General features: G+C 37.9%; 1 protein-coding gene across 1 annotated transcript; it reads right to left on the bottom strand.

The window, feature by feature from the left end:
* Nucleotides 1-1583: 1583 nt before the first annotated feature.
* On the bottom strand, nucleotides 1584-10149 carry DNAJC25 (DnaJ heat shock protein family (Hsp40) member C25). The gene is made up of 3 exons (XM_053204806.1): nucleotides 8122-10149; nucleotides 5372-5842; nucleotides 1584-2800 (listed from the first exon to the last, which is right to left on the bottom strand). The coding sequence occupies exons 1-3, from the start codon at nucleotides 8308-8310 to the stop codon at nucleotides 2678-2680; spliced, it is 783 nt and encodes a 260-aa protein (XP_053060781.1). The 5' UTR covers nucleotides 8311-10149; the 3' UTR covers nucleotides 1584-2677.
* Between the last annotated feature and the right edge of the window lie 3672 nt (nucleotides 10150-13821).

The raw sequence follows: 13821 nt of genomic DNA on the forward strand, positions 1-13821 counted from the left end.
AGGTGGGATCCTCTACCCAGGATTCATCTCCAGGTGGTTCTAAAATTCAGAAGCTTTTGTGGGTTTTTTGGTGGGGGGTGGGCAGAGTATGGAGACAATAAAGATACCCAGAGTACTTGAATAACTCTTATAAAACAACTAATGGCTCTTTCTTCACTTTAGGATTTTGAAGCATAGTTCTTTTGTTGAGAGAGGAAAAGAGAAATATCACAGTCCTTCTGTTAAGGAGAGTCCATTTATCTTCACCCATGCAATGATCCTGATTCCAAAAGAGCAACCAAACTTTTACCATGTGAGCAGGCTGGTGGGGGCAATTCCAGAAATAGCTTTCTAGAAAGCCATGGAAAATACAACAGTCTAGCAGATATGCAAAATAATATCCAGGGGTGCCTGGGTGGGTCAGACAGTTAAGCGTCCCTTCGGCTCAGGTTCTCATGGTTCTTGAGCTCAAGCCCTGCATCAGGTTCTGTGCTGACAGCTCGGAGCCTGGAGCCTGGAGCCTGTCTCAGATTCTGTCTCCCTCTCTGCCCTTCCCCCACTCACACCGTCTCTCTCTCTCTCTCTCTCTCTCTCTCTCTCTCTCTCTCTCTCTCTCTCAAAAACAAATAAGCATTAAAAAAATAATAATAAAAAAATATATCCAACAGTTTGTATCAGCCAACCTTTATGAATGCTAACATTTCCAGTCCTTTTATTATTCCTTACTACTAGGTAAGAAGTACCTAGAATGCCATATGTTTCTTTGAAATTTTAACACAGGGGCAAGTACCTATATTTCTTTTTGGTCCCTACAACCTATGGCACATATTTCTGTTCTTAGATGATAAACACTATTGTGTGTTAAATATAATAATGAATCCTAAGACAGGAGGTCGCTAACTGCAGATAACCTCAGCATCTCTGAAAGACATTTATCTATGGTTGGGCATTTTTGAGGTTTGAAACATAGTTACCTATAATTTAGCTCTGTAATTTCTCCACCCTCCTAAAAATGAATACATGTATGAACCACTTTTATCTGAACACTTTTATCTAAAGTTTACAAAAATATAAATATTTCAGAATTCTAGAACTGTAAAAGGATCCTACTGATAACTAGTTAAGCTCCTCCCCCAATTTTCCATTTAATGAGGCAACTGAGGCCCTCACTCATAGGTTAAACGACTGACAAGGATAAAACCCTTCCCTCCTTGCCTCTTTGTATATGTCACATTTAGGCTGAGCTCCTGAAAGCACTAGTTTACTTTTGCTAGAAACAGCGACTCTGCATCTCTATTATCTACACTATTCTTTTAAAACTATATGATACAAAAGCAGTTACCTTAATCTTTGATTTAAAATGTCATACCTTGGGCACCTGGGTGGCTCAGTCAGTTGATTTCAGCTCAGATCATGATCTCACACTTCATGGGTTCAATCAACCCCCATGTTGGGCTCTGCGTGGACAGTGCAGAGTCTGCTTGGGATTCTGTCTCCTCTCTCTCTGCCTTCCCCTTGCTCATGCTCTCTCTCTCACTCTCTCTCAAAAACAAATAAACTTAAAAAATATATATATATATAAATTAAATGTCATACCCACAAACTTGTGACGTATTGCAACCATTTTATTAATATGAAGCACTGAGATACATCCTTTAACAGGAGTATTGATTCACTACCATGATTGTGTATCGATACTCTGATGCAGTATCATACTTGCTTCAGTCAAATTATGTGTGAATTGCTTTCACTTCCACATGTATAAAACATATATATTTCATTGTTTGAAAGAACAGCACACAGCCATGCACCTCCTCTTTCTGGTTTAAATGCATGTAAATACACTCATGTACACTGGATTTTTCATGGCTCAAAGACTTCATAATACATGAACAACTTTTCAGTACACTATTTCTGCTCCATCTTTTTTTTTTTCTTTAACTGAAGGGGTGGGGGAAGCAATACTGTGGTACAAAAGACCTTTTTACAAGGTCTCTTCTGGAAAAATGTTTGAGAATAGTTTTAGTCCTATAATGACTGTAATCAAGATCATCCTACAAGGACATGAAGGTAGATTCACTCTCCTGGAGAGTTTCTGATCTTATTAAGAATAGTACGACAGGGGGAAAATAGTATAAACACATTCTGGCGGAAGACTCTCCTAGAGAGATATTTTGAACATATTTCAATCCTAGAATGACTGTAATGAAAATGACATGACAGTTGAAATCATTTTGCTGAAGTTCGTGTCTAAAGACACAGTGTATTTAAATGCTGTTGTAATTTTTTATGTTTTGTGAAAATATGAGGCCATGGAAGCAGAAAAAGGTAGCACTAGAACAAAGAATAAGGAAACACTTTTAAAGAATAAACACTTAACACATAAAAATTTTAAATGGTATCTAATAAATTTTCATGTCAAATATTTTAACTAAAGATACAAATTTTAAATGGCAACTAATAAATCTTCATGTCAGATCATTTAACAAAATCCACAAGTAGATTATAAAAATTGAACAATCATAAATGTCATATATAAAGTTTTAAGGGAAAGTTTAAATTTCTATATTATTCTGTTTAATCAGATATTTGAGGAATTTTAAGTACTGCTGAGGAGCAGTTTTTACAATTCTAAAATAATTCAGCTATGAAAATAATATCACAATTAAGGTTTGGCACAGTAGCATTCCAGCAATCCTCAGTCATCCACAAATGTTAACCGTCCAGGCCCTTCATTCTTCATCCATCTCCTGTATCGCTTCCATCTAGGGTCATTTGCCAATTTTTTCTTTAGTTCTTCCTCTTGTTCTTGTTTATAAATCTGTGAGTATAAATAACCCTAAATGACTTTACTATCCAAAGGGAAACACGTGTCATTACTTTTACAGCATATTAATATTTTTCAAATATAACTTCAGGTAAAAGTTTCCTGTGAATATACACAGTCTTCTGAAGACCATGCATCTAAAAATACTAAGCAATTAAGCACCTTAACATTCAGGGTTAAATTTAAAAAATTTGTACAAGAACTTAGTAATTTTTGTCACTGATTTCTGTAACCTGAGAATACATTCGTTTCCTTACTGAAATCATACATCAGCTGAGTTTAAAGGGTGTAAACATTTCCTCTCCACAATTAACATCCAATATTAGAGAACCACACTATTACTTTAATACAATACTCTGAAAATTTAACTGATGACTTTCAGTATTTGTTAATGCTAACGAAGGGAAAAAATGACCTTTTATATACACTTGTCTCCAAATTGAACTTACATCTACTTTTATCTTCGAAGAGAAGTTTTGGTTTTTCAAAATATTTTACTAAGGTTCCCAAAGAGGGCTAAATAAACCACAAAGGTATAGAACAAAGAAGATCTTCATGGATGTCAGCTGAAGCTAAATGGACAAGTTTTCATAACCAGTTTCATCAAATTGTAGAAAGAAATGATTTTACTACCAAATTTTAGGAGGTAATGACTAAGATCACCTCATATAATTAACATATGATAATTCAGCCCAGGATAGTACTCCATGGAAAATATAGTTTTGTAAACTGGGCTGCTTGCCCTACTTAAAAGAGAAAACTTTTCAAATAATTCAGGAACAAAACAGTATGTTACCTTCCATTTTTATGTTATTTACAAGCAAGCTAACTACATCTACTTGCGAAAACATTCTGGCAATTCATAGTAAGTTAAATATAATTCAGACTGGAACCCTGCCTTCAGTAAAATCTATTTAGGACACCACCTATAAAAAGGAATGTTGGGGTGCCTGGGTGGTTCAGTCAGTTGAGCATCTGACTTTGGTTCAGGTCATCATCTCATGGTTCATGAGTTCAAGTTCCAGTCTCGTGGTTCATGAGTTCGAGCCCTGCATCAGGCTCTCTGCTGTCAGCGCAGAGCCTGCTTTGGATCCTCTGTCTCCCTCTCTCTCTGCCCCTCCTCCGCTCACGTGTGTGTAAGCATATGTTCTCTCTCAAATAAATAAATAAACTTAAAAAAAAAAAAAGGGAATGTTTATGAAACTAAAAAAAAACAAACACACTTCAGATTTCTTAAGAAGGTCTCACTGTATTATTTTTTTGTTTTGTTTTAAGTAAACTCTACCCAATGTGGGACTCAAACTCACAACCCTGAGATCAAGAGTCACATTGGGGCACCGGGGTGGCTCAGTCAGTTAAGCTTCAGACTTCACCCAGGTCATGATCTTGTGGTTCGTGGGTTCTAGCTCCATGCCGGGCTCTGTGCTGACAGCTCAGAGGCTGGAGCCTGCTTCGGATTCTGTGTCTCCCTCTCTCTGTGCCTTCCCCCACTTGTGCTCTCTCAAAAACAAACATTTAAAAAAAATAGGAAGAAAAAGAGTCACATGCTCCACTGTGGTGCCTGGATGGCTCAGTCAGTTAAGCGTCTGACTTTGGCTCAGGTCATGATCTCAGTTTGTGAGTTCAAGCCCCATGGCAGGCTCTGCACTGACAGTGCAGAGCATGCTTGGGATTCTCTCTCTCCCTCTTGCTGCCCTCCCCCTTTTGTGCTCGCTTACTCTCATAAATAAATAAATAAATAAATAAATAAGTAAGTAAGTAAGTAAGTAAGTAAGTAAGTAGGTAGGTAGGTAGATAAATAAGTAAATGAGTAATAAGTAAAGTTACATGTTCTACCAACTGAGCCAGCCAGGCACCCCATCACTGTGCTTTATTCTTATATTTAATAACATCAGTCAATTAATTTTACCCCAAACCTAATATAATATCATTATGATGAGATTACTAGTTCCTCTAGGACTTTAGCTAAGCAGCTGCTCACTTCAAGGTAACTAGTATAGATGACAATTATGTAGCATTTATTAAACTGCCCAAAATTTAGAGACATTTTTTTTTAAATAAAAGTTAACTTTTCATAATATGTTATTTATTATACAGAAGATTCTGTGCTCATTTATTTTGAAATGAAGTTATTTCAACAAAATTTCCATCTCTTATTCCTTCTGTTTTGTTTTTTTTTAATCTCTGGCTAAGTTTACATGACTGAAAGAAAATTTGGGGAAGAACAAATTTCAATTAGAGCAAATAACAGAAAGTTGTTGTGACACCCTTGCAAACATAAATATTATCCCACTGCAGTTTAACACAACAAATTAGACCCTTCTTAAGATTTTCAGCATGAGTCAATTAAAGTATTTGAAGTTCATCTTTTAAGACAAATTACAGGTTAAAAACCCATTGTCCCACTACCAAATATAGTCACACTTCCAATAAAAATTGAATCTTTATTATTTAAATCTTGGATTTCAGAAACTGGAGTGCATTTCTGTGATCCGTTCTCATACACCAAATTTTAACTTCAAAAGTAAGATAACACTAAAATCCCAGCAGAGAGTAATTACTCACCTCATAATTCTCTTTTATCCAGAGCTCCCGTTTAAGAAAAGTTTCTTTCTGATGATCTTCTAGACTATCAAACTGAGACTTTGACATCTTCATGGATTTACGTATGATATACAGTCTTTCTTCTTCCCCATATTCTTTGCCTTTGATGTTAAAGTTATAGATCCACCGGCAATACCAGACTATATATGAACACAGGTGAAAAGGTGCTAAGAGAATCTGAAACAGGAGAAGATCACATATCTGTGGTTTCTGATAGCCTCCCTTTATATCTATTTTACTTTTTATAATGTTTTTTATGATGCTCTCTTCCTTGTCACGAATTTCCTCTTTGGACTTTTTGTTTCTGCCCTTCTCTTTGGCTTTTCCAAGCAACCCCTGCTGCTTGGCAATCTCCATGGCTTGGATACGGTATTTGGGCACTGTGGCTAGGTAGCTGATTGCCTTGTCGTAGCTGTTCCACCAGCTGAAAAACTGGAATATTTAACAAAGAAAAATGGGTCATTTTTACTACCAAAATGCATCTTGGTGAACACCCCCCCCCAAAGCCATTCTGATTAAAAATAGGGATCTCAAGGGGCGCCTGCCTGGCTGGCTTAGTCTGTAGAGCATGCAACTCTTGATCTCGGGGTCATGAGCTTGGCATAGAGCTTAACTTAATTAAAAAAAAAATCGGGACCACAATCATGTTTCTCTGTAAGTAAAAGATAAAATTGAACAATACCCCCATGTACATGGGATCTCAGGCTAGATAAATCAAGTAAGCCCTGAGCTGGGCCAAAACAGCCATTAATTCAGACAGGAGATAACCAAGATCAGAAGATAAATCCATGGAATCACACCATACCTTTCATTTCACATCTTTACGAAATGACTTTCCCTAGATCAGTATTAAAAAATCTCTCTTTCTCTCTCTCTTTTTAAGACTGTGAGACTGTGATCTACATTCTGGAGGACGAGTTAACTGGCAAAACTAGCCAGTGAGTAACTTGTTTAAAAAAGAGATCACAGGATATAGACTCAGGCAACTATATTCATTCCCATCTCTTTCCTAAACCATCTAGATATATCACAGCAATGCTCATTATATTCTGAAGTAAAAGATTCAAATATGTTTGAACTCGTATTTGACTGGAAAACATCTGGGACACCTGGGTAGTTCAGTTGGTTGAGCATCTGGCTTCGGCTCAGGTCATGATCTCTCTTTCTCTCAAAACTAAATAAACATTAAACACACACACACACACACACGGACTGTGACTGTAAAACATCTAACTTATTTCATAAATATATACAAAGCGTTTTGTTAATTGTCAGAAAAAGCCCTACTCCTCACTATTCCACATTTCATTTGCTGTTTTACTGAATGAATATTGCAGTTACACCAATATCTTGAAATATTATAGTAGCAATCTATTAGGACTAAGGAAAAGAAATGTTACTAGGATATCACATTATCTAAAACACAAAGGTAAAATTATCCCTGCTTTCCCCTTTGAAGGGAAAATACTTCTGCAAAAGCGGATACATTTAAAATACACGTTAGTTTTCAACAGGATTTCTATTTGTCATATAAAGTGACTCTCATTTCTGGGAATTAAGCTGGAGCAGCAGTTTTCAGACTAGCAAATTACTTCATTCTAATCATTTGACATGTTTTCCTCTAGAGAACATAACAGGTGTGGTTAGTTTAAGAATAGTAGGAAAAACTCACTTCAAGCTGAAGTTAAATTTTTGTGACATTTAGAAGAACATGAAAAGTTACTACAGCTCTTTTAATCTGTTTCAGTAGTTTTCAGCCTAAGCAAGAGTGCCCTTAGTAGGCAGTGGAAATGTGTGGGACATTTTTGGTTGTTATAGTAATGGCAAGCACTTCTGGCATTTTGTGGATAGCCACCAAGACTTATTAGTTCATAATAAGAAGTTCAGGTTTGGGGGGCACCTGGGTGGCTCAGCTAGTTAAGGGTCCGACTCTGGATTTCAACCCAGGTCACGATCTCACAGTTCCTGGGTTCGAGCCCCATGTTGGGCTCTCTGCTGACAGTGTGGAGCCTGCTTGCGATTCTCTGTCTCCTGCTCTCTCAAAAATAAATAAATACTTTTTAAAAAATAAAGAAAAAGTTCAGGCTTTCCCTAAATTTAATGAGAAATCATTGAAAAGTCCTACAAAAATAATGATATGATCAGGTTAACATTCACTCTGGCTGTTGGGGGGGAAATACTCTAAATGGAACAATGAGAAAAAGATCTATTGTTGAGTTTTTTATAGTTAAATAATGACATTCATCATTAATTTCTTGGACTTCCCATTTACAATGATTCCAATGTTATCGATTGGTTGAACAAATGAATATTTTTCTAGTCTAAAAAAATTAGTCTCAACTGCAAGTAAAATTTTATAAGAATTTAGAAGTATAAATTTTATAAGAAGGTACTTCTAGGGGCTCCTGGATGGCTTAGTCAGTTGACTGTTTGACTTTGGCTCAGGTCACGATCTAGCGGTTCATGAGTTTGAGCCCCGCATCCGGCTCTGTGCTGACAGCTCAGAGCCTGGAGCCTGCTTTGGATTCTGTGTCTCCCTCTCTCTCTGTCCATCCCCTGCTCACACACACACACTCTCTCTCTCTCACAAATAAACATTAAAAAAAATTTTTTTTTTTAAAAAGGCACTTCTAATTCAGTTTTAATGCCCAGTACTAGGCAATGTGCACTCAAGCACACACATGAAGACATACACCTCCATTAATACCAACCTGAAACACTGAAATAGCACATACACTGACCAAAATCACAACTCTAACATCCACTTTGGGGGCTAAGCGCCTGCTGTAGTAATGATAGTAATGGCTATAGTACTCTTCTGGGTGATCCAGCATGTAGTCATAATCTTTTCGTGTTTCTTCATCCTGTAAAATAACAAGATACTCAATTTCATAGGACATTTCATTAAATGGACTTAGTTTATAATCTGTTAAGTCAAACAGAATTTTATAATCATGTAAGATTAATCTGAATAAAAGAACTGAAACTATCAAAATAAAAAAATTTCCCACCACTCTTCAAAGGCACACAAAAATTTGTTTCTAGAACTTTAATATTAGGTATAAAGCATAATAAAAGTAATCTCTCCAAATTCGTAAGTATTGTTAGTCCTCCTGAAAAAATAAAAACATTTTAATCGCAATTAACCATGATGTTTTAGGCAGCGTTATGGTGCTAATAAGGATGTTGTCACGTTCTTTTAACTTCAGAACATGTTGATACCTACTTTCAATAATTATTCATAGGAACAAATGTTTATCTCTATTATAGATATTCGCCATCATTTTCCAGCCTTGCGTAGAAAGTTTTCTGTTGAAAGCAATGATTAAGACAACAAAAAGCAGACAAAGCCAGTCTGTGCCTTATAAAACTGAATTATGCTCATCTCCAAGAAACACTGATGCAGTATAATGGTAAAAAGTTTAACTTTGTGACTTCAAGTGAAATCTTTAGCCTTTCTGAGCCTCACTCTTCCTCATCTGTAAAATAGAGATAATATCTACCCTTCTAATTTTACAGGGTTATTTCAACATCAAGTGATACATTATAAAAAAATGTTACAAATACAGAGTATTTTACTATTATATTGTCACAGCCCAGTTCATAAATAAGGTAACATATAGATCTTTCTTAATTACACAAACACGTTGAAAAAAAAATCACAGCATTCTGAAATGCTGCTCTGAATGTTCACAAATAAAACATTTCTTAAAACCTCTAATTTTAATCAATTTCAAATATAGATAAATGCCAATCTCTTACTGAGCTACATAGGTTGAAGAACTCTACACAGGGTTATGATTTGCTTCTTTATCACATAGGAAACCTATTTTGTCTTTCTTTTTTTTTAAAGTAAACTCAGGGTGCCTGGGTGGCTCAGTCAATTAAGCGTCTGACTTCAGGTCATGATTTCACAGTTGGTGGGTTTGAGCCCCACGTCAGGCTCTGTGCTGACAGCTCAGAGCCTGGAGCCTGCTTCGAATTCTGTGTCTCCCTCTCTCTCTGCCCCTCCCCCTCTCATGCTCTGTCTCTCTCTCTCAAAAATAAACATTAAAAAAAAAAAAATTAAAGTAAACTCTTCCCCCAATGGGGGGCTCAAACCCATGACCAGAGATCAAAAGTCGCTTGCTCTACCAACTGAGCTAGCCAAGCGCCCCCTATTTTGTCTTATGTCCAAAGAATGTTAAAGAGTAAAACCACAACAAATTCTTTACTCTCTGTAAGGGAGGGAGTACAACAGAAACCATTATGAAAATTAAAAATCTTATTTAACCTAGAGGCTGTCTTTCTAGCATGAATTATTTAATATTCATAAAATTGTAAATTCTTAACTAAAGGCATTTCAAAATCTACACCCAGTGCTCTACTACCACAGATGAAGGCTCTGGGGTCTATTCAGGACCTCCTGACTCTTCCAACGTATAGTTTCTGAGATTTGAAATGAGTTTGCTAATGACAATATCTCCTCTGTACCCATTAAAATCATTATATGTTTTCTAATAAGAATTGTGAGTTTGAGCACACTCTCAGTGACAATTCTCTTAAATTCAGTACATTCAAACTATTTTTTACCTCTGACTAGAATTTGAAACCAAATAAACTAGTATCTAGTATAATGAAATTTAAATATATTTAAAGTCTACTCTACAGCACTATTTGGAGTGCCAGTATGAGAACTGTCTGTTATTTAGAGAGGGCTGAGTTCAGGCTGTTTTTATTTTCAAATTCACTCTTTGAATGTTCTTTTCTGTTAAAAAAAAAAAAGATTTTCTTGTGGCAATTGGCACATGCCTCAACACATGGCATTGGCACATGCTGTCAATCCATTATTCTTTCTATAAGGCATATTTTATAGCTTCTACCCTAAAAAGGAAAAACTTTATAGGTCATACAGATAGCTCTGAAGACTAAAACCCACATATCTTGATGTATCTCATTTTGAGTACTTTAAGGCATCTTTTAAGAATTTTTCCATTCTCCCTCTAGTTTTTGCTTTTTGGACTAATTTTATAGAAATGTTCTGCTTTTGGCCTGAAATCTTTGACTTTTCATTCAGCCTCCCAATCTTGGTAGATGCCTTTTGAAATGCATTTCTTCAAACACAATTCTTCTTGCTCCAACTCGATTACATGTAGTAGTTTTGAAACTAACTGCCACACTGATCAGATTCCCAAAGAACTCCAGCCAGCATCATTATCTACACAGAGCCCTTTGCCCAGCCGGACTTACCACCACCCATTAAACCTACACCATCCCATACAAATCTATATCCATCCCACATCAACATATCCATACCTTTTACCCACATAAAACCACACTTCATATAACAAAATATATAATTACACAAACCTACTTCAATCCACGAACACCACAAACCCCCCAAACCCCCATCACAACAACCACCCTACCCCAACAACACCATACCCACCCAAATATATAAACAACATATCAACCATCTCAAACCACCACTTCCTTCCCACCATAAAACCTCCCCCATCCCACCCCCCAAATCCCCAATATACATCACAACTACCCCTCTCCATATCTACACAACCTATCCACATCTTAACCCCAACCAACATCCCTTAAACCTTACCCTACATCAACCCTTAATTAAAACAAAACAAATTTACCCCCAAACATCTAAAAATACCCCAACCCTCCTCTTAATTCAATAACACTTCAAACCATTCCAAAACAAAATTAAAAACTAAACCTCATCCTCCCAACACAACTTCATCTTACTCACCACACCAATTCCTTACAACCTTAATTCCCCAATTCTCTAACTAAAACCCTAACCTACCCCAAACAAACTATCACCCCAAACTCACCCCCATACCTCCAACACTTAACCCCCTCACCCTCCACACTCCCCCCTTCACCCTTCCACCACTCCTTCACATTCCACCACCCCCCCTCCCCTCCCCTCTTCATTCCCAATCCTACCCTTACCACCCACAAAACCCCCAACACAAACAAAAAACACACCCCACAATCCCACTACCCACCAACGTATGTCCATGTACATATGTATGTAGTTCGTGCACTCACACTTAAGAACCACATGTCGAGCCATACCCTCACATCTACCTCTTCCACTTAGTCCCCACGCTCCCCACGATCATATGCTATTTTAATACACGTCTGTCCTGCGACCCGTAACACTTGATATATCCTGCTGGTTCCGTCATTATATGTCTCATCTAATCCACGCTTCACTTGTGACTACCAAACATCCCAAAATTGATTATCACTTATAATGGTTATCATCTCCATGTTCACACCGTCTATCACTCTACACTATATGTCTTGTGCCCACATACCAAATCCCCCACACCACACCAAGAGTGTCACTGTCACGCACCATTCCTGTATCCGTTGCAGAACCATCTCCCGTATTCCAGTCATGATCATCCACCAACACACATTCATTGTCCAGAGATCACAACAACACACATCATGACACACAAAACATGCTCTCCTACAACACCCCAACTATCCACTCCACTAAGGATACCTATACTATATCTCAGATGAGATCAGGATCGTATACTGTCTATGTTGTTCCAGTCTGTTGTCACTGTGCATTACTTTATCCCAACTAGACTAATTCACATGTCACAGTCACGTCCCGTCAGATACCACGTTCCCACAATGTGTCCAACTTTACATATATATGTACAGATACATATCAATGTTGTACCAAGAGTGATCATGTCTGTTCACCCAACCGCTTGCTAAGCAGTGTATCGACTAAAGTGACGTCACACCGTGATTCTATCTTGCACAGCATATGTCACTAACACTCTTCCTTCTCGCACATTGTCACCTGAGACTCTTGCACACAGTGCGTATCACACATTAACTATGACATGTGTTGTGTGTGACTGTATTGCACAGAGAGTGATTCGTCCCCACATCAACACGTTCGTCGCTGCTCCTCGTAGACATCTGCTCAGTCACGCATGTTCACGTAACCCACCGCTGTGAGAGTGTTGTTACTACCAAAATCCTACCTATCTTATCTGCTCGTACTACATAGTGAGGTGTAGAACATTCAAGTCTATATTATGTGAATGATGTAAGATAGTCGCTTGCAACCATTTGTACTCGATGCATCACAACGAGTGTGATGTGTTCGCCACGTATATCTTACTGTAAATGATCCACATCTAATGAGGATCAACTCGTGATCACAACTAGAGTGTCATATCATTGTGTACGCCTCTGTCATTTCTCTCCCACTACCTCTGACCCTTGTACTAACTAACGTAGATTTATGCATACGCTTCCCACATGTTTTTGTAGTATGTGTCAAGTGTCATTATACTTATTCACGCATCCCAGATACCTGTGTACTATCAGAATGTTGTGACATGTTTGACACTATAGAATACTTGTCACTCTCTGCTCTACGCACTGTCCCCTCTACTCCTCTGCCCTCCCAGTCTATAAACAATTGACACTCTGCACATGCACTGTGTCCACTCTGTGCCATATGTCACTACTGTCCAGGTCTCCCTGTGATATCAATCAATACAGATAAGTCACACATACCCTATAAACACTCCCATTAAATAACTACTTGTCACTAGTCACCTCACACCTACCATCCTTGTACGCTCTGTATCCTATCGCACACCGATATAACTCACTGACCACTCACTTGTCTATACACGATCTGTCTATTGTAAATCCTTTATCACATCCTCGCACATCTTAGTGATCAACACACTATAAGACCTTGATATATTGTCACTACCACACCGATGCACTCATAGAGTCAAGAGCGTAGTGTGCTCAGTATCACACATATGGTGACTTTGACTCGTCTCCAATCCTGTGTGTCTTTTCTCTATAACCACCGTCACTCCTATCCGCGACTATCTCTGCGTGTGTCAGATAAGAGTTGCACGTGCTCATGTCCTAAGATAGACTAGTTGCCAACAATGTTTGTATTTTCCCATCTGCTTACCTCTCTGACACAAATGTGGTGTACCCCTTGAAAAACCCTGTACACCTATGCACCTGCTCCGTCAGTCCAGTGTCCTGTCGCATAATCTCTACATTGCACACTCACTCATCTGAGTACATCGGTCACATAATCACATCCTCTGTAAAAGAGTACTAGACTTCCCACTCCACACTCACATGCACGCGTCATAGAGTGTCGTCATTACCCATCTGTATGTGCTGTCTCACACTTGTTTAGAGACTTGACCTCCTGGTGTTATCTCTGCTAGTCTTCCCATCTGAGTGTGCACCTCCTAGATCTCCTGACGTGTTACCCTGGTATGTCTACCCTATGTGGATTGTCTGTCAATTATTGTGTGATTCCTCTCCATGTTCTGATATCTATCTCATCCTTATGTATCTCCTATTATGTCGTCCTCCCCGCTGCTGTCATC

This window comes from Acinonyx jubatus, chromosome D4, assembly GCF_027475565.1.
Source record: "Acinonyx jubatus isolate Ajub_Pintada_27869175 chromosome D4, VMU_Ajub_asm_v1.0, whole genome shotgun sequence".
Lineage (NCBI taxonomy): Eukaryota > Metazoa > Chordata > Mammalia > Carnivora > Felidae > Acinonyx > Acinonyx jubatus.